General features: G+C 61.2%; 1 protein-coding gene across 1 annotated transcript in view; it reads left to right on the top strand.

Annotated features, from left to right (window-relative positions):
- Positions 1-5,317: 5,317 nt before the first annotated feature.
- Positions 5,318-25,792, top strand: part of SCRIB (scribble planar cell polarity protein) — a 42,936-nt gene continuing 22,461 nt past the window's right edge. Inside the window, 29 exon segments of the mRNA XM_039911967.1 lie at positions 5,318-5,489; positions 6,900-6,909; positions 6,912-7,016; positions 7,230-7,249; positions 7,251-7,308; positions 7,464-7,554; positions 7,788-7,803; positions 7,805-7,848; positions 8,525-8,594; positions 8,724-8,746; positions 8,748-8,784; positions 8,786-8,797; positions 9,120-9,140; positions 9,142-9,265; positions 9,368-9,493; positions 9,765-9,811; positions 9,813-9,917; positions 9,919-9,959; positions 10,256-10,347; positions 10,350-10,376; positions 10,379-10,443; positions 10,576-10,673; positions 10,769-10,900; positions 11,667-11,823; positions 11,826-11,915; positions 12,653-13,083; positions 13,086-13,119; positions 18,003-18,065; positions 25,439-25,528. Of these exon segments, the coding sequence (XP_039767901.1) occupies positions 5,325-5,489; positions 6,900-6,909; positions 6,912-7,016; positions 7,230-7,249; positions 7,251-7,308; positions 7,464-7,554; positions 7,788-7,803; positions 7,805-7,848; positions 8,525-8,594; positions 8,724-8,746; positions 8,748-8,784; positions 8,786-8,797; positions 9,120-9,140; positions 9,142-9,265; positions 9,368-9,493; positions 9,765-9,811; positions 9,813-9,917; positions 9,919-9,959; positions 10,256-10,347; positions 10,350-10,376; positions 10,379-10,443; positions 10,576-10,673; positions 10,769-10,900; positions 11,667-11,823; positions 11,826-11,915; positions 12,653-13,083; positions 13,086-13,119; positions 18,003-18,065; positions 25,439-25,528 (2,394 nt within the window). The 5' untranslated portion in view covers positions 5,318-5,324.

A 25,792-nucleotide genomic window follows, 5' to 3' on the forward strand; every position in this document is an offset into this window, starting at 1 on the left:
TGGGCCGGCATGGCGGGGTGAGCCCTGCCCCCATCAACCAACCCTGAATCTGAGATCTGGGTGGGGGAGGGGGGCCCAAGATGTTGAGGGACAGCTGTTGGTTTGCTCAGATCCCTGGCAGGGTTCAACTTGCGTATGGAGATCGGTCTTCCCTTTCCCAGCCCTCCCCCAGACTGTGACACAGGCCGGGGCTCCTACAGAACCTCGACCCCTGGCGTCACAGAGCGTAGGGAAACGGCGTGGCTTTAGTGGATAGGGCAGGGGCCTGAGAGTCAGAAGGACCTGGGTTCTAATTCCAGATCCACCCCGGGTCTGTTGTGTGACCTTGGGCCAGTCACTTATCTTCTGTGCCTCGGATACCTCACCTGTAAAATCGGGATGTCTGTGAGCCCCGTGTGGTATAGGGACCGTGTCCAACCCGATGAGCTTGTATCTACCCCAGTGCTTAGAACGATGCTTGGCACATAATGCTTAACCAGTATCGTGCGTGTTCTTTTCACTGGCCTAGCGGCGTGGAATCCTGGGCCGGGGAGTCACAAGGACCTGAGTTCTAATTCCAGCCCCGCCACTCTTGTCTACTGGGTGACCTTGGGGAAGTCGCCCCACTTCGCTGTGCCTCAGTTACCCCTCAACTGTAACAGGGGGATTAAGACCGAGCCCCACGTGGGACGGGAACTGTGTCCTAAGGCGATGTGCTTCCGCTGCCCCGGCGCTCAGAATAGTGCCCGCCACCTGGGTCAGCGCTTAGCAGACGCCACAATTATTATGGCTGCCTGTTGTCATCTCTGGGGAACCTTGACCTCGGAACCCTGTCGGGACGTGCCCCGGGCCGGCCGGTCAGTCCTGCCTCCCCCTTGAGCTGCAGCGAATAGGCAGTGTTCTCTGGAAGAACGGTGGTAGCTGGGGGCTCGGGGCAGTGCGGGTTCCGGCCTGTTAGGGCCGGGCAGAGGGAGGATGGGGGAGGAGGTAGACCTGGCTCCCTTGGGCATAACCCCTCTGCCCTCCCTGCTTCTCACACAGTCCTTCCCCACCCCGACCCTGCAAACCCTGACTCCCCTTCCCTGCTCTTGCCTCTGACCCTCCGTCCGTCCCCCCACCTCTTTTCTTCCTCCAGCATTTCCCGACTGTGCCATTCTGCCTGCTTCTCATTCTCGGATTCCTGACCCACAGAGGCGTGGGGTAGACCCTGGCCTTCCCGAGGGGTAGGGTGGGGATTCCTGGCCTTTGCCCGCGTTTCCCTCCTCTCCCTTTTCCCCTTCAGTCACTAGGACGGTGGCATGCTCCGTCCCCGGTATGAGATAGGGAGCACTTAAAGACACTCAAGAATTCTAGCAGACACGCACAGGATGGGACACAACAGGTGAAATCATCATTTGGTATAAACCAGAATTAAATGGGGCTTCGTATTATGGAGGTGTTTACTGTCGTATGGTACTTTTCCAAGCGCTTAGTACAGCCCTCTGCACACAGGAAGAGCTCGGTAAATATGAGGGAAGGCATAAAGGCCGAACTTAGCACCTTGCGGGGCTGGGAGAGAGACGGGGAGAAGACAAGGGTCTACTCCGGATCTCTGACGGTCCGACGGGCGACGCATGGCGTTGAGGTGCTGTGACAGAAGGCGTGGCCCTGGCCTCATGAGGGCGGCGGCCTGAAGGGTTACACCAACCTGCACGCACACTACCGGGTCTGTCTTATGCTGTCGAGTCGCTTCCGACCCATAGCAACTCCATGGACGCATCTCTCCCGGGAATGCCCCACCCCCATCCGCGAACGTCCCGGTAACGTATCCGTAGAGTTTCTTGGTAAAAAATACGAAAGCGGGTTTTACCGGGCCCTCCTTCAGCTCAGTAAATTTGAGTCCCCGCCCTCGACTCTCTCCCATGCTGCCACTGCCCAGCGTAGGTGAGTTTTGTCCTGTAGCAGATTGCCTTCCACTCACTAGCCACTGCCCAAGGTAGGAATGGAATGGAATATGCTTCTGCTTGACGTTCGTCGAGGGCTGATAGAGGACTGGAAACTCTCCAGGCGCGATCCTGAGAGGGGGGCATTAGTGGTTTGTTTTGTTGGTTTTTTTACGGTATGTGCCCGGCACTGTACCGAGCACTGGAGTAAATTCAAGGTAATCGCGTTGGACGCAGTCTTTGACCCGTATGGGGCTCAAGGTCTTAATCCCCATTTTACAGGTGAGGGAGTTGAGGGCCAGAGAAGTGAAGTGACTTGTCTGAGGTCATCCAGCAGAGAAGCGGCAGCGCGGGGATTAGAACCAGGTCGTCGTGGGGAATTTGGTTGGCAGGGGGCAGGCATGGAGTCAGTCACTGACCTCAAAGAAATGAACAGTTTAATGGGAGAAGACCGGAGTGAGGGCTACAGTAGGATCCCCAAATGTCAGGGTGGGTGGGCAGGGACCTTGCTGGAAACCTTCAGAACTGGGGGCTCTTTCAGTGGGAACGTAGGCTTGTCGGGGAGAGCAGGTGGGATTGAATTTAGGAAGGCTTCCTAGAGGCCAGGGTGGTTGTCAGGGGAGCTGGAGTGGCCAAGGCCATGGCGGGGGGGAAAATAATATTCATTCATTCAGTTGTATTTATTGAGCGCTTTCTGTGTGTAGAGCAGTGTCCTAAGCGATGGGCGAGTACAATACAACAGTAAACAGAGGCATTCCCTGTCCACAGAGTTTACAATCTATCGTGGTATTGGTTAAGGGCTATGTGCCAAGCACCGGAGTAGATATAAGATCATCTGATCCCACATGGGGCTCCCAGTAGGAGTAGGAGGGAGAACGGTGAATTCCCTTTTGCAGAGGAGGGAGCTGAGGCACAGAGAGGGGTGGCGATTTGCCCAAGGTCACCCTGGGGGGTAATTGGTGGAGGTGGAATTAGAACCCAGATCTTCTGGCTCCCAGGCTGGTGCCCTTTACACTGGGCCACGCCTAACGGGACTGTCTGTGTGGCTAATGGAAGGAGCACGGGCTGGGGAGTCAGAGGTGGTGGGTTCTAATCCCCGCTCCGCCACTTAGCAGCAGTGTGACTTGGGGCAAGCCGCTTCACTTCATTCGTTCAGTCATATTTATTGAGTGTCTACTGTGTGCAGAGCACTGTACTAAGCGCTTGGAAAGACCAGTTGGGCAACAGAGGGAGAGAATCCCTTCCCAACGGCGGGCTCGCGGTCTAGAAGGGGGAGGCGGGCGACAAAACAAGGCTGTGAGCCCCACGCGGGGCAACCTGCAGCCCTTGTATCTACCCCAGTGCTCCAGAACAGTACTGGGCCCATCCTAAGCGCTTAAGAAAAAGCATCAACCAGAAAGAGCCCGGGCTTGGGAGTCAGAGGTCATGGGTGCGAATGCTGCCTCTGCCGCTTGTCAGCTGTGTGACTGCGGGCAAGTCACTTCCCTTCTCTGGGCCTCAGTGACCTCATCTGGAAAATGGGGATGAAGACGGTGAGCCTCACGTGGGACCACCTGATGACCGCGTATCTCCCCCAGCGCTCGGAGCAGTGCTCTGCACAGAGTAAGCGCTTAAATACCAATAATTTTGTTATCATCTACCCCCAGCGCTAAAGAACAGTGGCTCTGCCCACAGTAAGGGGCTTAAACCAATACCAACATTATCGTTATCATCACCTATCCCCAGCGCTTAGAACAGTGTTCTGCGCATAGTCATGGGTTTGAAATCCCGGCTCTGGCCACGTGGCAGCTGTGTGACTGGGCAAGTCACTTCTCTAGGCCTCAGTTCCGTCATCTGTCAAATGGGATTAACTGTGAGCCTCACGTGGGACAACCTGATTACCCTGTATCTACCCCAGCGGCGTAGAACAGTGCTCTGCCACGTAGTAAGCGCTTAAATACCCACATTATTATTATAGTAAGCGCTTAACCAATACCAACATGATCGGTTATCATTATCATCTCCCCCAGCGCTTTAGAACAGTGTTCTGCACGTAGGCGCTTAACCAATAACCAACATGATCGTTATCACTGTCATCTCCCCGCAGCGCTTAGAACAGTGCTCTGCCCATAGTAAAGCGGCTTAACCAATGCCAACGTTATCGTTAATAATAATAACGTTGGTATTGGTTAAGCGCTTACTATGGGCCGAGCACTGTTCTAAAGCGCTTCGGGTAGACACAGGGGAATCCGGTTGTCCCACGTGGGCTCACAGTCTTAATCCTCATTTTACAGATGAGGTAACTGAGGCACCGAGAAGTTAAGTGACTTGCCCAAAGTCACACAGCTGACAAGTGGCTGAGCCGGGATTCGAACCCATGCCCTCTGACTCCAAAGCCCGTGCTCTTTCCATTGAGCCATGCTGCTTCTCTGTAGGCTTGCTATGGGCAGGGAACAGGTCTACCAATTCTTTTCTGTTGGACTCTCGCAAGTGCTCTTTCCACTGAGCCACGCTGCTTCTCATTATCATCTCCCCGCAGCGCTTAGAACAGTGTTCTGCACCTAGTAAAGCGCTTAACCAATACCAACATGATGCGTTACCATTATCATCTCCCCCGCAGCGGCTCAGAACAGTGCTCTGCACCTAGTAAAGCGGCTTAACCAATGCCAACATGACCGTTATCATTATCATCTCCCCCCAGCGCTCAGACCAGTGCTCTGCGCCTAGTAAAGCGCTTAACCCATATCGACGTTATTGTTGATCATATGCCATTACCGCCCCAGCGCTCAGAAAGCGCTCTGCGCCTACTAAGCGCTCGACCCCTCCCAACATCGCGGTCACCACGACCATTTTGATGGCGCCAGGTCGGGGGGGGGGAGCGGGCCTTCCGGGCGGCTTCCGGGGACTACATCTCCCGGCGTGCCGCGCGGGGGCCCGGGGACGTACAGCTCCGGCGGGCCGCCGCGCCCTACGGGTCCCGGGAGGTCGGGCCCTGCTCCCTCCGCGGGACTGCCGGGAGTCGGAGTTGAGGGGTCGGGGGCTCGGGCCGAGGCTCGGGCGGCCCAGGGACTCGCTTTCCCGCGGGCAGCGCGGCGGGCGGGGGGGGGGGGAGGAGTCAGAGGGAGGAGAGGTGTGTGGTGTGTGTGTGGTGTGTGTGTGTGTGTGTGAGAGTGTGGTCGGGGGGAGGGGGGGATCCGGCGCCGGTGCTCGCTCCTTCTTCCCCGCTCGGACGGCCGGAGCCGGAGGCCGGAGCCCATGTCCCCGGGCACGCCCCCCTGCCCCTGCCCCTGGTCCCTGGCCCTGCCCGCGGGGCCGCCCGCCGCCGCCGCCCGCCGTGGTGACCGAGCGGGCGGGCGGGCGGGCGGGCGAGGCGAGCGAGCGAGCGGGCGGGGGAGCGGACGGGACGCCCGGCCCGGCGGGCGGGGCGGCGGCGGCGGCGGCGCCATGCTCCGCTGCATGCCCCTGTGGGCGGCTGCAACCGGCAGGTGGAGGCGGTGGCACCGGCGGCACAGCTCGCTGCAGGCCGTGCCCGAGGGAGGTCTAGCCGCTACAGCCGCAGCCTGGCAGGAGCTGCTGCTCGACGCCAACCAGCTCCGGGAGCTGCCCAAGGTGGAGCCCGGGGGCGCCCCTCCCGCCCGCCCCGCCCCCGCGGGCCTGCCTCCTCCCTGCGCGCCCCTCCGTCCCCGTTAGAAGCCCCGGACTGCCCGGCTCCCTGGCGGGGAAGGGGGGCCCGCGCCGTCGCTCCTCTCCTTGCTTCTGTGTGCATCGAGCGGGCCGGCCCCAGCCCCTCTCCCTCCCTCCTCCCTTCCCTCCCTCCCTCCTTCCCCTCCCTCCCTCCCTCCCTCCCTCCCTCCTTTCCTCCCTCCCTCCCTCCCTCCCTCCTCCGCCTGCGGCCCTCGGCAGGCCCCGGAGCCCCCGCCGCCCCCCGTTAGGGGCAACCCCGAGCGGACCCGGCTCGTCTGCGGGCCCCGGGCCCGGCAGCCTCAACCTGCCTCCTCCCGACGAGGCGAGACGAGACGTCGGCGGAGTTGGCGCTCCCCGGGCGCTGAGCGCTGGGGTGGGACCCAGCCGCATCCCGGAGGACCGGCCCCCCATTCGGCAACGGAGGAATCCGGAGGGCTCAAGCGGCTTTGGCCCCAAGTCCGGGATCGGGCCGGCCCACCCGGGCCCGGGCGCACTTGGGTCCCCGGTGGTCTCGGCCGCCCGGCGTGCGGACGCGGGCCTCTCTGCCCGCCCGACCCTCCCCGGGGCCGCGACGGCTGGATGCCGGACCACAGCTCGCCCGGGCCGGCGTCCCCTCCTTCGGATGCCGGAATGCGGATTTCCGGACCCCACGGGCCGGGCTGGGGCCGTGGCCCAGATGTCGGCGCCTTCCCCCCGCTCCGGTGACCTCGCCGCCCTCGTTCCTCTAGGCTCGGTCAACCCATGCCTTCGCGGGAATGGACACGGCCACTCCCCCGCCCCGAACCCCCAATTGGGGATGGGGTCCTGGCGTGGGTCTGGCCGGATGAGAGGCAAGGGACACGGGCCCCTAGGGGGTCCCGCTTGGCTTGGGCTCCGGCCCCAGGGCCAGCGCCTGCCCATACGCTCGGGTGCCCCGGGGTCCCCGGCCCTGCCTCCCCCCGGGAGTCGCTGACCGAGGCTCCCCGACCCCCGAAGGCTTTGAGGTTTGGGGGGGAGGGGGAAGAGGAGGTGTGGCAGCGTGGGAGAACCTGTTGGGTGGCTGGCAGGGCAGGGGCAAGGACGCAGGTTCAGAACGCGGTTTCTCCAGGGAGCGCGTCGGGGAGCCGTCCCGGCGGCCCGGAGTCCCGCGGGCGGGGGCTGGGAGAGGACTTCGGGGTGGTGGGGGTTCCCTGTCAGCTGGGAAAGTGACAACCGCCCCCACCCCCAGCCCCGGCGTCCTCGGGTCCGACCCGCAATCCGTACTCTGTCCCGAGCCCCCCCAGACTCTTCCCCACCTCTTTTCCCCCCCTCCGCCTCCTACTTCACCTCTGACCGCGCTTCTCTCTTGTGCCCCAGCCCTTTTTCCGCCTCTGAACCTGCGCAAGCTGGGTCTGAGTGACAATGAGATCCAGCGGCTTCCGCCCGAGGTGGCCAACTTCATGCAGCTGGTGGAGCTGGACATTTCCCGCAACGGTGAGGGGACCGGGGGATCCCGTGACCCCATCCCACACCCTAGATGGGCTTGGTCGGGAGACGGGGTTGCCGTGCCCGCCTGGGGTGGGCTCTCGTTCTTTCCCCAGCCCCGGGCCGGACCCTGGCAGGGAGTGGTCAGGGGCGGGGGGTCCAAGTTGGAGGCTAATGGACTTGTACGCTCCCGTCTCCTCTTCCTCCTTCATCCCCACGCAGACATCCCAGAAATCCCAGAGAGGCATCAAAGTTCTGCAAGTCCTGGAGATCGCAGACTTCAGCGGGAACCCTCTGTCCCCGGTCAGAAGGCTGGGGACGCGCTGGGGTGCGGGGAGGGGTGCGGGGACGACGCTCTGCGCGTGGGGGCACTCGGGGGCTAGGAGAGAGGCGGAGGGCTACTCTGAGGGCTCCGCCGCGTGTCTCTTCCCCCCCTCCTCCACCCCACCCACCCAGGCTCGCCCGACGGCTTCACCCAACTGCGCAGCCTGGCCCATCTGGCACTGAATGATGTGTCATTACAGACCCTGCCGGGGGATGTGGGCAAGTGAGTGACCGGGACCCTGGAGGGGTGCGGGGCCCTCCGCCTCCGAGGCGGGGTTCAGTTTCCGGTCTGCACCGGGTTGACGCGCAGCGTCGACCCGGATTGACCCTGGCCCTGGCCCGGCCTGGACAGGATGGAGGAGCGGCGGGGACACCGGAGGGGAGGTCATCTCCCAGGACGTGGGAGCGTTGGGTCCCGAACCTCCGGGCCTGAACTCCAGCCTGTTTCTGTTTAAGTTTGGCCAACCTGGTGAACTCTGGAGCTGAGGGAGAACTTGCTCAAGACCTGCCCACGTGAGTGGATCGGTGGCGGTCCGTCTCGGGTCCGCTCTGCTCCCGGGATCATCTTCACTGCCTGTCCTCCACTACCCCCCACAGTCATTCTCATCCCGTCTAGGAGCCGGAGTCTCCGTCAGTGTGAACCGCCACCGGTCCCCGGCTGAAAGGGTCATTGAGAGGTCATCAGGGAAAGCCGCCCTGCTTTAGGCCAACCTGCCCTACCATCCCACCTTGCCCCAGCAGCTCCAGGGATGTCGTATTCATCTTTGATGGGGAGGCGGTGACGGATGCATTCCCTCTCCCGTTTGATCTCCCGAGGGCACTGGCCTTCACTTCCCAACCTCCCACTGGCCGTCCTCCCTCCCACTTACCGGCCGCACACGCCTCCTGTCTACGGGCCGCCCTGCCTCCCCCCGGTCCCACCGGTCCCGCCGCTAGCTGTTGGGAAAGGGGGATGCGACCCGGCGTAGGGGGCGCCTGCCAGCGGGCTGGGGGAAAGGGACCCCGCATGGAACGCGCACCCGTCAAGCGAGACCTGGCCTGCTTCCCGCGCCACATGGCTGCACCTGTCATCCTCAGGCCGCTCAGACCACTTGATCTAGGAGAGAGCTGGGGGTCCCGGCCTATGGATCCCCGGGGCCTCCTCGAGCACAGCGTGGTCTTGTGGCTCTAGTGTCCTGCTCTCCCCCCCGCAGCTCCCTCTCCTTCCTCGTCAAGCTGGAGCAGCTCGATCTGGGGGGCTTAAAAGACCTTGGAAGTGCCCTGGTGAGAAGTGGCTCGGGAAGTCCTACGGGGGTGAGGCGGCACGAAGTGGGTGAAGTGAGCAGGCAGCCGGGGGACTCCCGTGGGTGGGCCGGGTGGCGGGAATCAGGACCCGGTCTCTCCCTGGCACAGCCGGACACCTTGGTGCACTGCCCAACTGCGGGAGCTGTGGCTCGACAGGAACCAGCTGTCCCACTCTGCCCCCGGTGAGCGGGGTGGGGTGGGGAAGAGGCTGCGGTGGGGAGCTCGGGGGACGCGGGGGCCAGATGGGGTCACGGGGACTGCGCTGGGGCCAGGGGTCACGGGAGCTGCGCTGGGCCAGGGGTCACGGGGGCTGTGTTGGGCCAGGGGTCACGGGGGATGGGTTGGGGCCCAGGGGTCACCGGGGGCCGGGTCGGATCTGGGTCGTGGGGGCCGGGTTCAGGCCCGGGTCTAGTTGTCCTGCCCCCAAGGATTGAACTGTGGTGGCCTCTGCCCGGGTTGCGTCCGTCCGGGATCCGGGTCCCTCGGGCCGGTCTGCCCGCGCAGGAGCTGGGGAACCTGCGGCGGCCTGGTCTGCTTGGACGTGTCCGAGAACAAGCTGGAGCGCCTACCGGCGGAGGTCAGCGGCCTGGCCGTGCTCACGGACCTGCTGCTCTCCCAGAACCTGCTGGAGCGCATCCCCGACGGCATCGGTCAGTGGGGGCCCAGTCCGGGACGTGGCGGGGGGGCGGTGAGCAGCGGCGCCCCCCCCCCCCCCCGGAGCCCCACCACTTTGTTCCTCCTCCCCCCCGCAGGGCAGCTGAAGCAGCTGTCCATCTTGAAGGTGGACCAGAATCGCCTGGCGGAGGTGACCGAGGCCATCGGGGACTGTGAGAACCTGTCGGAGCTGATCCTCACCGAGAACCTACTCACGGTACGCCGCTGCCCCACCCCCCGCCCACCCCCACCTCCTCCACCTGGTCAGAGGCTACCTCGTGTGGGCTCCCGGGGGCATCTCGGGCATAGGCTGTCTTGACAGCTGGCAGAGTGGGAGGAAGCCCTGCCTCTGGGGGGTGGTCTTGGGGTACTGGCCCTGAGGGGCGGTTTTGGGGTGTAGTCCTGAGGGAGAGGGGCTGACCTCGGGGGCTGGCCTTGGTGGGGGGAGGTGGCCGCCGGAAGGTCGGCGAGCCTGTCTTCGTCCCCCAGGCACTGCCCGCTCCCTGGGGAAGCTGCACAAACTGACCAACCTGAACGTGGACGCGGAACCGGCTGGTGGCGCTGCCTGCCGAGGTGGGCGGCTGTGCCAGCCTGAACGTCCTGTCCCTGCGCGACAACCGGCTGACCGCCCTGCCCTCCGAGCTGGCCACAAGCGCCGGAGCTGCACGTGCTGGATGTGGCGGGAAACCGGTGAGGGGCAGTGGTCCTTCTTGCCTTGTTCGGGGATTGAGGGGGCGGGGGGGGTGGCGCGGCCGGGGGAAAGGCAAGACTTAGGAGGCGCTAGCCTGGGGAGGCTCCCTGCCCACTTCTCCCCCCCATGGCCCTCCATTCAGCTCTCCTCACCTCTCCCCAGGCCCAGCTTCCCCGGCCCCCCTCTGGCCCGCTCCCATTCCAGTTCCCCGAGTTCAGATGCTCGCCCCCGGCTCGGCTCTCCCCGGCCCAGTTTCCTCCCCACCCCCTGGCGTCCGGCCCAGCTTCCCCCGCAGCTCAACCCCGTGCTCCGCAGCCCTGCAGAACCTGCCCCTGGCATGACGACGCTGAACCTGAACAGCCCTGTGGCTGGCGGAGAACCAGTCGCAGCGATGCTCAAGTTCCAGACGGAAGAGGACGAGCCACGGGCCAGAAAGTGCTCACCTGCTACCTGCTGCCCCAGCAGCCCCTCGGCCAGCCTCGGGTGAGCCGGGGGGTCCCATGGGCCTGACCCCCAACGGGCGTCGCCCTGGCCCAGGCTGAGCTGATGACCCTCCCTCCCTCCGATATCCTTCCTCCTTTCTCTCTCTCTCCAGAAAACCTTCTTTCAGAGCAGCGTGATGACAGCTGGACAGACGCCAACCTCAATCGGGTCAGCGTAATCCAGTTCTTGAGGAACCTCAACGCGGCCGAGGACGAGGAGGGGGCCGAACGGCGGGTGAGGCCCTGGCCCGGCGGCCTGGGAGAGGGGGCGTTTGGGCCGGGGCTCCCGGAGCGGACTGACCCCCACCTCTACCCTTGCCCGGCAGGGCTTGCAAACGCAGATGCCACCCCTCACCCAGTGAACTGAAGGTCATTAAGAAAGTGATCGAGGTGCGGCGCCACGAGGCCTTCCCGCGCCCTCGTCCCCCGCGGACCCGCCGGACTCTCCCGCCGCACAGGTGAGGACCGCCCAATGGCCGGGAGCGTTTGCGGCCACATCCCGCCGTGTTTCCCCTCACCCCTGCTCCCCCTGCACGGGCCTTCTCCATGCCTGCGAACCTGCCGGACTCTTCCGCCGCCACACAGGTGAGGCCCGCCCTCCGCCTGGCAGCCTGGGGCCGCAGCCTCACCTACGGGCTTCCCCGTGTTCCCCCACTCTCCTCGCCCTGGCCCCCCCCCACAGCGAGGAGCCTTTCTTCTCTGAGCCTTTCCCCAGGCCTCCTCTCCCCCTCCCTCCCTTCCCGTTGTCCTCTCGGCTCTCTTCCTTCCCTAACTCCCCCTGTTCTCTTCCTCCCTTCCTTCCCAGCGCTTCCCTCGCCATCTTCCTCATTTCTCTCTTCCCTCCACGCTTTTGTTCTTTCTCTTTTCTTCCTCTCTCTCTCTCTCTCTCTCTCTATTTCTCTCTGTTTCCTTGTTTTCCTCTTTCCTTCTACTCTCTCTACCCCGCCTTTCCCCCGACTCCTCTCTTTCTCTTTCCTCGTTGCTCTCCCTGTCCCACTTTCCCGGTTGGAAGGGGCCAGGCGTGTCTCTCTAAAGATTCCCTGGGCGCTGTCATTTTCCCTCCAGGATCCCCCTTGGGGATGAGAGCAGACTTTCCTCCCCCACCCTGCTGCTGTGACTTGGCCAGCCCCCAGATTTGACGGGTGGTGGCCCCGCTTCCTCTCTGGTGGCCTGGACCACGCTGTCCCGGGGCGTCCCCCCGTGACTCCCACCCCTTTACCGCAGGGCAAGAGACTCAGTGCCGGCTCCCAGCCGAGCCAGGATTCCCCAGGGCTCTAGCACCAGCAACCGTCTCTGCGGGTGGCCCCGGGGAGCCCGAGGAGCAGAGGACGCAGGAAGCGGGGCCTCAACGGGAGCCCCACGCCAGCCGACAGCGCACAGCCGGAGGAGGCGAGCCCCGGCGCCCAGCGCGGAGCTGGACGAGGGTGCTGGCCGCCGGAGGAAGAGGAGGAGCAGGAGATGGAATACGACGAGGTGGGGCTGCTGGGGGCGAGGCCAGTGGAGGCCGTCAGTCTCTGGGTTCCCTAGCGGAGGCCCGGCCTCGCCTCGTGCTCAGGGTGGCCGGGGCCGGGACGGAGAGAGGGAGTGGAGGATGTATGCCACTGTGCTGTGCCCCCGCGGCTGCTACCGTTGGGACGTGGCAGCGTGGAGGTCGGACGGACCCGCCTCCCTACCCCACCCCCCGGCGTGAGGGTTCCCGCCGTCCCGGGAACCACCGGGGCCAGAGGATATCTGTCCGGGGTCCGGAGCCCCAGGGAGGGCTGCGGGGGCCGAGGTGGGGGCCGGGTCTCCCAGCCGCAGGCCGGTAGTGGAGCCCACAGCTTAGCCCCTTTCTGGCCCGGAGGGTAGGAGCGGCCTGGCTCCCGGCTGCCCCCGTCTCCCTCCCAGAATGCTGTGGGGGCCAGGCTAAGGTCTCGTCCTCCTCGGGCCCGTCCCGTGGGAACAAGGGCCTTCCCTCGTACCCCGGGGGAGGTCAGGGGAGATGCTCCCGTTTGTCCGTCGTTGGCCGCGGGAGACGGGGAGGGGAGGAATGCAGCTGCTCCGTTGGGTCCGGGGAACGAGGGGGACCTGCCGTGGGAAGCCTCACCGGACGAAGGGATCCGGAACGAGTCCCTGCCCCGGCTCCCCGCCCGTGCCCCTCTCCCGCCCCGCCTGCCGTCGGCAGCACGGGCTTGGGAAGAACGGCGCCCTCCGGCCCTGTCCCCTCCCAGCCCACAGTGCACTTTGCCGAGGACACACTGCTGCCCAGCGCCGAACCGGCGGGCGTGGCCGGAGAGCGGGAGCCGCACGAGCAAGAGGGAGGAGGGGGCGGAGCGCTGCTGGAGGCCGGCCAACGCCAGAGGCTCTTCCGCAAGGACACCCCGCACTACAAGAAGCATTTCCGGATCACCAAGCTGCCCAGGCCCGAGGCTGTGGCGCCCTGCTGCAGGGGCTGCGCCCCGACGGGACCCCCCAGGAGGGGGCCTTTCCCGTCGCCGGCGGGGGCCTGTGTAGCAACGGCCCCGCCCCCAGGACCAGCCGCCGGCCCCTGGGGCCTGCAGGGGGCCGAGGAGGAGGAGGAGCAAGAAGAGGAGGACCGGGATGAGGAGGACCGGGAGGAAGAGGAGGAGGAGATGGAAGAAGATGACGACGAAGACGAGGGGAGGAACGGGGCTCAGGCTGCCCAGCCACCACCAAGGTAAGGTCCGTTCGGTGGGGTCGGGGTAGTGGGAGCAGGGCGTCGCCTTGGCCACGGACCCTGGCCCTCTGCGGTCACCCCCTGGGTGGATTGGGTGAGGCCTGACCTGACGCGCCCCAAACCACGCCCCCTCCCCCACCTTCCTTACAGACTGCAGCCTCTGGAAGGGTGGTGGAGAGGGGCCTGGCTGGGCTCCTCCGCCCCCACGTTGGCAAGCAGCAGGAGGGGAAGGGTCAGCCTTGGTCCGTCCTGCACTCCCTCTGGCTCCAGGCTGACCGCTCTCACGAGGGGCATTCGGGAGAGAACCAGTGCTGTTGTTCCAGCACCAGGGTCACCGCCCCTTGCCCTCCGCCGGCTGTTGTTCTCCTCCTGGTCCGCCGGCCCTCTGCTCGGGTGCATTCCTCAGCTCCCAGGCTCTGGGCCCTGCCGGGTGCCATTAGCGGTCGTCCCCATCCATCCCTCCTCACCTCCCGATTACTCCTGCCTTCGCAGGTGGGACCGGGAGCCGGCGGGGAGGCTCCAGGTAGACCTGGGTACCGCCATGAAGCTTCCCGAGCAGGAGGCTAGGTTCTGTCCTGGCCTGGACCGGAGCAAGATCCCGCAGATCAACCACCTCCCCTCCTTGCTTGGGACTAGGGGAAGGAGGGCACTGCCCTACTGCCCCCTGGCTAGGGTCTGCCATGGCACAGCCACCACGTCAGTCGTGCTCAGACTGGGTGCCGCACGGTAGAGAGGGGAGGCCAGGTTGCGGGGGAGAGGGGAAGGTCGGACTGGGCACTTGGGCCCCGTCAGCCGTCACGGACTGGAGTGTCCGCTGCCCGGCAGACAGAGGGCCTCAAGGGGTTCGGCTCTGGGGGATGAGGATCCTCTCCATCCGGGTCGGGGCACCCGTCACTGCCCACGGGATCGCACTTCGGCTCTCTTCGGCAGCCATAGCTGGCCTTGTCCAGGTTTGGCGGGCCACAGTTCCTCCCCCAGGTTTCCTCCGCCCCGCTGGGCTCCGGCCGGCCTGGAAGCTCCTCTGCTCCCCGGGCCACCTGGACAACCCAGGCAGGTGCAGGGGTGGGGTGGGTGTCGAAGGATGGGGAGCCCCTCACGACACGGCAATCGGTATTCCTGCGCACAGCAGAGCCGGTTTTGCTTGGCTCCCGGCCACTGTGTCCCGTGTCCACTGCCTCCTTGGGCCGAGCTGTGGCATCAGCCGGCTCCCTCCAGCCGGGATGTAGCTCAGCCGGCTCTCCCTGGCCGGAGAAGGGCCTTTGCCGCTTGGCCGGTGCAGGGCGCCGGGAGCCAGCGTGCCACTGTCCACAGTCCTCACTCGTCTGGCCCTCTGCCTCCTCACCCTCCTGCCTCATCCTGGCCCCACTTCCTCAGGGCCCCAGCGAGGAGCCGCGGCTCCACCTGCACCGGGGGCTCTGGCCCTGCTTTGGGGAGATGCCTCGTGGCTCCAAGCGGGAGACCCCCCGGAGACCCGCCGGCCCCACTCCACATCGTGGCATTTCCTCTTTCCCAGCAGCCCCTGGGAGGATCTGACCTTTTCGGGTAATAGTCAAAATGAATTCTCCATTGTTCCAAAGCTGATCAGTCATCTGTGAGCATCCCCTGAAGGTGGGCGGAGGGAGCAGCATTGTGGCTAGTGGAAAGAGCCTGGCCCTGGGAGTCAAGAGGACCTGGGTTCTAAGTATGGTCTGCAAGCTACTTAACTTCTGTGCTTCAGTTACCCCATCTGTGAAACGGGGGATACAGCACCTGTTCTCCTTCCTACTTAAACTGAGACCCCATGTGGAACGTGATGATCTTCTGTCTATCTCAGTACAGTGCTTGGTGCAAAGTAAGCGCTTAACAGTGCTTAACAAGTAACATTAATTTTTTTAGTATTATAATTTATTAATTATTAATTATAAGTTAATTATAAATTATAAAAATTAATTAACATTAATTTTATAGACAAGCAGTGTGGCTCAGGGGAAAGAATACGGGCTTGGGAGTCAGAGGTCGTGGGTTCTAATCCGGCTCCGCTACTTGTCAGCTGTGTGACTGTGGCAAGTCACTTAACTTCTCTGTCCCTCAGTTCCCTCATCTGTAAAATGGGGATTAAGACTGTGAGCCTCAAGTGGGACACCTGATTTCCCTGTATCTCCCCAGCGCTTAGAACAGTGCTCTGCCACATAGTAAGCGCTTAACAAATACCAACATTATTATTAGTAGTAGTAATAAAATGGGGATCCAACACCTATTTTCCCTCCTCTAGACTGTGGGCTCCCTGTGGCCAGCGACCCTGTTTACCAATTCTGATCTATCATACTCTCCCAAGCACTTAATTACAGTGATCTCCACACCCTAAACGCTCCAGTAAATGCCACTGATTACTTGAACTGTGACCCCCTAGTGGGACAGGGACTGTGTCCGACTTGATTATCTTTTGTCTATCTCAGTGAATGGTACAGTGCTGGGACACATACTGGTGCTTAACAAACACTAGTGCTGTTATTAATAGGGGACTTCTGGCGCTCAGAAGCCATCCCCCCATGGACACCTTCCCTGTGATGCCCTTTTGCCCTCTGGGCTGGCTGTATGCCCTCTCCTCCCTCCCAACCAGCCAAGGGTGGGGGGGCTGCAGCATCGATTCTGCACCTAGAGCAGCTCCTAGGCTAACCTCCAACCTCCAGCCGGGGTCCGGGGCCCCCTCTGCCCTTTGAGGGAACCCATCGGAATTACTGCATCCTCTTGAGGCTCTCCTCTCTGGTCACTGTTGACCTTGCCATTGACCTCTCCTCTTCCCCGATCTGTCTGGCCATGCAGACACCCACCCCCCCAGGGTCCTCCGTCTCAGACACCTGGCTCCATGTGCCTCAACCCCCAGGGCCCTGTGTCCCAGGAGTCCCCTAGGTGGCTGTCTTGGTCCTGGATGTTTGTGCAGCCGTGGTGCTGGGTTGCTCTGGGCACTGGATGAAGGAGGAGACACAGGCTGGTTGGAGACTGGGAGCTCGGGGGTGGAATGCAGCACTCTTGGTCCCTCCGTGCCTTCTCCTCCCTGCCCCCACCCCTGGAAATCCTTCAAGGGATCAGAGTCACCGAGGCCAAATGTCCAGCCTTCTCTTGCCTGTCGAACCCGTTCCGTCTCTGGGCCGCCATTTCTGCCGCCCGTCAAAGGCAGGGACCCGTCTCCCCGATGGCCTGCGGTTCAGCTGGACTCACGGCCCGGCCCCCACCGCTTCCAGCCAAGACCGGCCGCTTGTGTCCGTGGAGGTTCCTGCTCCTCCGAGCCGGTTCTTCACTTCCCCTCCGCACAGCCCTCATGCTCTTCATCTCCCCAGAATAGCTCCAGGGGCATTTGGTTGGAAAGGAAGGAGGAGGAGAGGCACACTGGGCCAGCAGCACCAAACCAAACAAGCCAGGATTGCCAAGACCAAACCGTGGGCCAGTTTAGTGGGGCACACTGGATCCAAAATGGCAAGTCAGTACCCTCCCCTACCCCGGCCCATTCCTCCCGTGCCTCCTTAGCACGTTCTTCACTCCCTCACCCTTGCCCCTTCCTTTCCTTGTCCCTCTGTCTCCCCCATCCATTTCCCTTCCCCCTGCAGCTGGAAGTCCTCATCTATACCTGTCCCACACCCATCCTCTGCTCCCTGTTCCCCACCCGCTTTAACAACTTTCCGGGATGATGGTGAGGGTTTGTGTTCTGTCCCTTTCCTCTTCCGAGGCTGAGGGCTCCCTTCAAGCCTCCTCAGTTGGGTCCTCTTGAGGTCCGTCCCTGCCCCCTCCAGGCTGAGGCCTCCCTCAGGACCCCCACCAGTCAGCCTTCTTGACCCAGCTGCTGGCCTATTCCACCTTGGAAGGCTGGCCGGGGCCTCCTCAACTCCTTTATCTGTCCCGCTGGCGGCTCACGGCCGGGATCCTGAGCAACCCGTTTTGCGGCCCATTACCCAGAGACTTGTGACCTTCTGGGCCCCGCGCAGAACTGTCTACTCTGCTTTAGTCTGGGACGGGCCTCTGCTGGGAGGTCTCCTGAGTCCCCTTCTCATCCAGTGAAGTTCCCTAAAGTGGGAAACCTCTCTGGTGACTGATGTTGGGGACCCCCAGCTGGGGTCTGGCTGGGACACTTGTGGTTTCTAGCTAAGCACTGTTATGTGCCAAGCACTGAACTGAGCACTGGTGTGACTGCAAGCTAATCAGGTCACATACAGTCTCTGTCCCATATGGAGCTTGCAGTCCAAGTAGAGGGGAGAACAGGAATTTAAAGCCATTTTTACAGACGAGGAAACCCCGAGACCCAGAAAAGTGAAGTGACTTGCCCAGGGTCCCACAGAGACACGTGGCAGAGCTGGGCTTAGGACTCTTGTGGTCCTCTGACTTGTGGCCCGGGCTCTTACTCCTTCCACTAGGCCTCGGAGCTTCCTCTAGGCCTGGCAATGGCGGGGCTTCCTCACCCATTTCCTGCAGCTGCCAGAGGGCCCAGCTGGGCTCCGTGGGGTGAGCGACAGTCCTCGTCCCCACTGGCGGGTAGCGCCGGTGGCTGCAGAGCTGGATCCGGGGGCTCTGCGGGAACTGGTGCCGCTCACTGGGGCTCCGGGCCTCCCGCTCTCACCTGCTTCCCTCGCCTTCTCCGTCCGTCCGCCCCATCTCTCCCGGGGGAACGGGCGACGCGGCAGCCCCTTTGGCCGGGCTCGGCGCCGAGCGGGGCCGGCCCCCGGCGGGAGCCCGGGGCGGGCCCGCCCTCCCGACCCCCCGCGTCTCTCTCAAGGTGACCGGCGAGGACAGCGTCTGCGGCCCGGCGCCGACTCCAGACGTGGCAACTTGCGCGGCTGCGGGCTGGGCTGGTGGCGGTGGTGGCGGTCTGGCTCCACTAACCTGCATGCCTCTGCCGGTTCCTGTCCTAACAGGGGGTGTCGTTTGATCAAGCCAATAACCTGCTGATTGAACCTGCTCGAATTGAGGAGGAAGAGGTGTGTACGGGGTCCCTGTCGCCGTCTTTTCTCTGCACGCTTCCCTGCTGCCGCTTGCCGTCTCCACCCACCCCTCCTCCCCCAGCCCCCCGGCCTGCCCTCCCCTCTCTGCTCCATGCCCTCCCTTTGTCCGAAGCCAGTGGAGCTGAGGCCAGCGGCAGAGTTCGAGGGGGAGGGGAGACGGAGCCATATCTATGGAGCGAGGAGAAGGGTAGGGAGAGAGAGAGAGGGAGAGGGAGTGGAGAGTGGCGTTTGGTTGGGAAAACAGCTGCATCACCGTTCAGGGCTGGCCTTTGCTGGCCTGGGGCTGCCATGACTGGCTCAGGCCTAGGCCCCAGTACTAGCCTGAGGCTGCTGAGACTGTGGCTCACAGCGGTACCCTGGCACTGGTCTGGAACTGTTGTGGTGTGGGTCAGGGCTGGGCCCCCGCACTGACCTGGAATTTTTACGGCTGAAGTTCAGGGCTGGACCCTGGCATTGGTCTGAGACTGTTGTGGCTGTGGCTTAGGACTGGGTCTTGGCACTGACCTGGTACTTTTGTGATTCATGGCTGGGCCCTGGCCTGGAACTTCTGTGGCTGTGGTTCGTGGCTGGACCCTGGCACTGGCCTGGCATTTCTGAGGCTGTGGTTTGTGGCTGGGCCCTGGCACTGGCCTGCGACTGCGGTGGCTCGTGGCTGGGCCCTGGCGCTGGCCTGGAACTTCTGTGACTGTTGTTCATGGCCAGGTCCTGGCTCTGGCCTGGGTTTGTTGGCACTGTGCTTCATGGCTGGGCCCTGACACCGGCCTGGGTCTGTTGTGTCTTTGGCTCGGGGCTGGGCCCTGGCACTGGCCTGGGGCTGTGGTAGCTGTGTCTCAGGGCTGACCCCTGGCACTGGCCTGAATCTTCTGTGGCCGCGGTTCGTGGCTGGGGCCTGACACTGGTGAGGGACTGTCGTGGCTGTAGCTCCTGCCTGGGCCCCGGCACTGGCCTGGAACTATTTTGGATGTGGCTCAGGGCTGAAGCCCGGCTCTGGCCTAGGACTGCCAGAACTGAAGCTCAGGGCAAGACTTCAGTGTTTGGCTTGTGCTGAGAAGAACTTCTGCAGCAGATACTGTTAGGGGTGATCTCTGGGGAGGTGTGAGCATTGGAGCCTGGAGACTCGGGGGTCTTTGGGGAGAACCTCGAGAGCTGTCCTGCCGCCTGTGACCCCTCTGGACGTACCCAAAGGGAAGCCAAGATGCAGGAGGTCAGTTTAGGGCTTGTCCGTCCACCCGCCTGGACCCAACTGTCCCACCTTTGGTCCCCCCCTACGTCCACCCACGCTTCTGTGGGAGAGGGTGACCGTGGAGACCTGGCTGGGAGGGGGAAGAGGAAGGGGCTGCTTCTGGGCAGATAAGAGGGAGGGGAACCTGGGTCAGCCCAGTTGGGGGTGAAGGAATGGTAGGTCAGGAAATCTTGGAGGAAGGCAGTAATATTTTTATTGTCATTATTATTATATCGCTTAGGCGCTTACTCTGTGTCAAGCACCTTTCTAAGCGCTGGGGTAGATAGCAGTTAATCAGATCGGAAACAGTCCCCATCCCACCTGGGGCTCACAGTCCAAGTAGTCCCTTGCCCAAATCCCATCCAGTGTTGAATGGCACCGAGTGGAGGTTAGTCTGATCTGGATGGAACCAGGGAACGTGCTTACCAACTCTTTTGTATCACTGGGAAGCAGCATGGCCTATGGCCTACTGGAAAGAGCATGAGCCTGGGAGTCAAAGGACCTGGGTTCTATTCCCGCTCTGCCACTTGTCTGCTGTCTGACTTTGGACAAGTCACTTCACTTTTCTGTCCCTCAATTTCCTCATCTGTAAAATGGTGGCAATTAAGACTGTGAGCCCCCTGAGGGACAGGGACTGTGCCTAACCTGATTAGCTTGAATCTACCCCAGCACTTAAGTGCCTGGCACATAATAAGCACTTAACAAATACCACAATTATTACTCTCCCAAGTGCTTAGAACAGTGGTCTGCACACAATAAACCCTCAACAGTATACCACTAATAGATAAAAAAAGATACAATTAATTGACCAGCTCAGTGTTTGTTCCAGAGTGAACCAGTGTTCCTAGCGGATAGAGCACAGGCCTCCTGGTCCTAAGGACCTACCTTCTAATCCTGAATGTGCCACTTGTCTACTGTGAGACCTTGAACAAATCACTTAACTTTTCTGTCCCTCCGTTCCCTCAACTGTAAAATGGAGATTAAGACTGTGAGCCTTTTGTGGGACAGGGACTGTGTCCAACCTGATTATTTTGCAACTACCCCAGCACTTAGAACTTTGTGCCTGGCACATAGTAAGCGATTGACAAATACCACAATATATTATTATTATTATTAGTATTGTTAATTACCAGTTAGGCATGGACGGGGACTGGTCAGCTTATCGGAGTGGGGACAGCTCGGGCTCTCAGCAGGGTTTGGGAATGGAATCCCAAGAGTTTGGCAGCAGTCCACCACCCAGAAACCTGTAAGATTGTCTGCAAACCTGCAGGGTTTCCCTACATGCCCCCTCAATTTAGGTCGGATGCCCCCGGCCCCACCTCCCCTGCTGCCTTCCTGCAACTTTGATGGGAGTGTGGCTGGGGAGGGGACAGATGACCCCTGAGTGACAGAAGGAAATACCCAGATGAAGAGGGTCCACCCTCTCGGTGAGTCAATTAATGGTGTGTAATGAGCGCTTACCGTGTGCGGAGCACTGAACTGAGCACCCGAGAGAGTCCAATATAACAGCGTCAGTAGACACGTTCCCTGCCCACAATGAGCTTACAGTCTAGAGCTCAGAGCTGGATGGCTCTAGGTCAGTTGATCTAGGCCTGATGAGCAAACTGACTCTCCTTGAATCAGGGCCCCTCTCTCCTCCACCTCCTGGCCTGCCCCTACTTCCGGCTGGGTCGGTAGAACTGTCCACTGGGAGCAGGGGGACGACCTGGCCGAACCCCTACTCGGCCCGATCCCAGACAGTGACACTCCTCTCAGCGTCTGGGATGGGCTTCAGCTGGGCAGTCCAGAGGGGTCAGTCAAGCCCGGCCCATCAGACCCCCAAGCCCCGGAAGGTGAGTAGGTCAATGAAAAATGCCCTGCCAGTCAAAGCAGGATCTCCGCCCTCGGCCCCCCCTGCTCTGATTGACAGTGTGTGCTGAGACATCCTCCGACCCCACAACCGATGGGAGAGCCACTCCCATGGTGCCCCTCCCAGATCGGCTAGGTAACGTAGGAGACCCAGAGCTCTTCGTCGGGGAGCACGGCCTGACACGGGGCGAGATGCCCGCCCACGGAGATGGTCTCTCCCAGCTGAATGGCTATGTTGAAAATGGCAGAGGAGCCCCCCGGGGGAGCGAACGTGAGGTCGTGTTTGGTGGAACGGCGACCCCAATCACACCACCCGGTTGGCGGACTCGGAGCCGGGAGTCCCAGCTGAGGCGAGGCCTCGCAGTTGTCCCTCCCACCCGGGCTCCATCCGGAAGGGAAAACAAGGCTCAGAGTTGCCCTGGTGGAGAGTCAAGGGTAGGCCCAGACCTGGGACTCTGGGGGCGGTTGTGGCCACTGGGCCTCAGGAACGATGCAGCGGAGCTGGAGGCGGCTCAGGGAAGGACCACGGTGAGGGCCAGGGGGATGGACAGAGGATCATCTGAGGAGAAGCTGAAAAGATCAGCCCTCTGCAGCCTGGGGAAAGGATGGAGGGAGGGAGACCTACGCAACCGTGAAGGGTGTGGACGGGCGAATGCAAAATTGTTCCCCAAGATAAGGGGACCCTTACAGAGCCTTGAAGGTGACAGGTTCAAGTTAACTGATGGTCAGAAGCAGTTATCTCCAGACCCAGAATGTTAAAAGGAATGACCAAAACGAAGAAAGTGCCTAAAGCATGGGTCGAGGACGCTAGGGATGCTACATGCTAGAGCAGCCGTGTGGTTTAGTGGAAAGAACATGGGCTTGGGGGTCAGAGGTTGTGGGTTCTAATCCGGGATCCGCCACTTGTCAGCTGTGTGACTTTGGGCTAGTCAGTTAACTTCTCTGTGCCTCAGTTACCTCATCTGTAAAATGGGGATTAAGACTGTGAACCCCCACCTGGAACAACCTGATCGCCCTGTATCTACCCCAGCTCCTAGTACAGTGCTTGGCCCACAGTAAACGCTTAAATACTATCTATTATTATTATTATTATTATCATTAGATCTTTTTCCAGTACGAGGCAGAGATTGGTGTAGAGATGTCCAGATCCTTGGTTTCCAGAACGTTCCACAGTTTTCCAAGCAGCATAGGATGGTTAACAGGATAGAATCCACTTCTACAGGAAACTGGGCAGGAAAATAATGCCAGCAGATTAAAGAGGGGTTCAGATAGGGTTGTGCTCAAATGGTCCAAGGGGTTACAGGAGAGAGAGAGTGAGAGGTGTTGGATGATCCATCCATCCCTAGTCACCTGACCAGGGCCCAGGAGGGGCCGCTGCCCCTCTAGGCTAAGTAGCCCAGAGGCCAGAGAGGGAATATTAGGCCAGAGGGCATCGTTTAATGTTCTCTCCACGGTCCCATTGACCTTTTGATTTCCCCCACCACCACCAGCAGGCCTGAAGGCAAGGTAGTCTAACAAATGGGTGGGAATGGACAGTCATTCAGTTGTATTTCTTGAGTGCTTACTGTGTGCAGAACACTATAATAATAATAATGGTACATGTTAAAGTGCCTACTATGTGCCAGGCACTGTATTAAGTGCTGGGGTGGATACAAGCTGATCAGGTCGGACACAGTCCCTGTCCCATGTGGGGCTCACAGTCTCAATCCCCTTTTACGGGTGAGGTAACTGAGGCACAGAGAAGTGAAATGACTTGCCCAAGGTCACACAGAAGATAAGTGGCGGGGCCGGGATTGGAGCCCGTGACCTCTGACTCCTGGGAAAGTGCTCTATCCACCTCGCCACGCTTGGGAGAGTCCAATATAACAGGGTTGGTAGACGTATTCTCTGCCCACAAGCGTGCAGTCTAGAATGGACGTTAGGAAAGGGAACACTGAGCCAGGCTAGTCAGTGAGATGGAAGCTCCAAGCAGGGGTATTGGAGGACAGGTTGCACCACGACCCGAGCTCGGGATTCCTTAGGGATTAGGAAAGTGATGGTGGAAGTCATCATCATCCAGGTTGGGATTTGGTGAACACCTACTGAGAGCAGAGGGCTCTCCTAGGTAGGTGGAGGCAAACCCAGCACTTTGTACTGTGCCTGGCACATGGTAAGCGCTCAACAAATGCCCTAAAAAAAAAGGTCTGCGATACCGCCCCCACCCTCAAGGAGTGGGGAGACAGATACAAATTGCACAGTGGGAACAAGAGGGAAAACAAACAATGGGTAATACGAAAGTCAGCGAAAAAAAAAAAAGAGCACATACTTGGAATACATGAATGAGGTAGGACGCTAAGGATGAGAACAAAGAACAAGAGCAAGCTTGTGGGAATAACATCAGGAAAGCTCCCCCGTCACTTGCTGGAGAGGAAGGCCAGTCGAAGCTCCTTAATATTCTGCCACCCAAAGAGGGAGGGAAGGGCCCCGTTATCCTTTACTGATCATTCGGTTCATTAAGTTGTATTTATTGAGCGCTTAGGTGTGCAAAGCACGGTACTAAAGGCTTGGGACAGTACAATACAACAATAAACAGACACATTCCCTGCCCAGAATGAGCTCACAGTCTGGGGGGGAGACATATTAGCATACATATATACACAAATAAATAAGTAACATATACATTAGTGTTGTGGGGCTGGAAGAGGAGATGAATGAAGGGAGCAAGTCGGATTGATGCAGAAGGGAGTGGGAGAAGAAAAGAGGAGGGCTTAGGGAAGGCTTCTTGGAGGAGATGTGCCTTCAATAAGGCTTTAATGTGGGGAAGAGCAATTGTCTGTCTGAGATGAGGAGGGGGGGGCATTCCAGGCCAGAGGCAGGATGTGGGCGAGAGGTCGGCTGTGATGCGAGATAGACAAGATCAAGGTACGGGGAGGTTAGCTGTAGAGAAACGAAGAGTGTGGTCTGGGTTCTAAAAGGAGAGTAGCAGGTGAGGTAGAAGGGGCCAAGGTGATTGAGTGCTTTAAAGCCCATGGTGAGGAGTTTTTGTAAACAGCACCTCTCAGCAAGCCCTGAAATTATTAGATAGGCAAGGGAACAGTCATGGAGAAGTCCACCTTTGCGGTTTGTTTTTATAAATAGGGTTTTATGGGGAAAAAGTCCCCAACCGTCCAAAGCCTATGGCATGGCAAGATGCGTGAGTGGGAACCCTGTGCTAAGACCACAGCTTCCGGAATGGTCCAGTGCCTCCACTCTAGGTCAAGACTCCCCCTGCCAAGCCCCTGGGGTAGTTCTGTGTTTCCAGAGCTGCCCCGGGTCTTGGGGAATCTCAGCCCTGCCCCACAGGATGGTAATGAGGGACTCAGTCGCGCAGGGTGAAGCTAGGGAAAGACAGAGAGTTAGGTGGGCAAGTGGGAATTGGAGCTCATGCCACTTGGGGAAGCCCTGGGGTTGGGTCATGTGGTGAAGTGGAAGGGGAACAGGGCCAACTGGCCCTGGGAGGACTTGGGAGCCTGGAGAGGGGAGCCCACCCTTGTCCCCTGGGTCTGTGAGATGGGCCCGTCCTCCCTCCCCATACCTCAGAGGTAGGCCTGCCCCGCCCCCGATGGTTTGGAGGTGGGCCCACACCTGCCCCCGGGTCTTGAGATGGACCTGCTCCCCCGCCACCCTCGGTCTGGAGGTGGGCCTACTTCCATCTTCCTGGTCTGGAGGTGGGTCTGCACCCCATCCCCATGGTGTGGGAGGAATAGGAACAGTTTTTAACCACTGCAGCGGCCTCCAAGCCAGGCCCTCAGGGTCCTCTCACTTGCCCTGTGTTGCCTGCCATTGCTTTGCTTTGCCCTGTGCTGCCCTGTCCCAGCCCTCTTCTCCATGCCCCCACTCCTCTTCGTCTCTCTCTCCTCCCCGGCCCTGGGCCCAGGAGCCACCCACTGCACTCACCAAGAGGGATCAGTCTCTATAAACAGCCCCCGTGGGAGTTCTGGGCCAGCTGCCCAGCCCTCCCACCAAAGTGGCCAAAGAATTCCCGCATGCTGCTCCAGGGCGGGGGCCGGGGTTGGGGGCTGAGGGGAGGAGGGGCTGCGCCGGAGCCGTGGCGGGGGTCCCGCGGCTGTGTCCTCGCCCTGGCTGTCCGTCGCTGCCCGATCCCAAGGTGTCCGGAGGTTCCAGGTTGGGGAGGAGAAGGGGACCGGAGGACGCTTTCAACTCTGTGCATCCCGGGGGCTGGGCTGCGGAAGGGTGGTCCCGCCGTGCGTCCCACCCTTGCCTCGAGCCCCTGTGTAACCTGTTTCCGTTCTGCTTCCAGCTCACACTAACCATCCTGAGGCAGACAGGGGGTCTGGGCATCAGCATCGCAGGGGGGAAGGGGTCCACGCCCTACAAGGGAGATGATGAGGTAAGGGGTGGGTGGACCCTGCCTCCCTTCCCTCCCCTCCTTCCCTTCATGCCCCCATCCCCTCCCCAGGCAGGGCGTAGCCAGGCTCCGTAGGGAGGCAGTGAGGGGCTGTCGGGCCGGACTTGATAGGTCCGTGGTCACTGCCCAGTTCCCCTTGCTTGGGGGCCCGTGCCAGCCAGGCTGGGGCAGGAGGCTCAGGGCTCTGGACCGAACCAAAAGGGCTGCCTTGGCCTCACGCTATTGGGGGTGGGATCAGGGGGTGAA

The sequence above is a fragment of the Ornithorhynchus anatinus genome, chromosome 4, assembly GCF_004115215.2.
Source record: "Ornithorhynchus anatinus isolate Pmale09 chromosome 4, mOrnAna1.pri.v4, whole genome shotgun sequence".
Classification (NCBI taxonomy): domain Eukaryota; kingdom Metazoa; phylum Chordata; class Mammalia; order Monotremata; family Ornithorhynchidae; genus Ornithorhynchus; species Ornithorhynchus anatinus.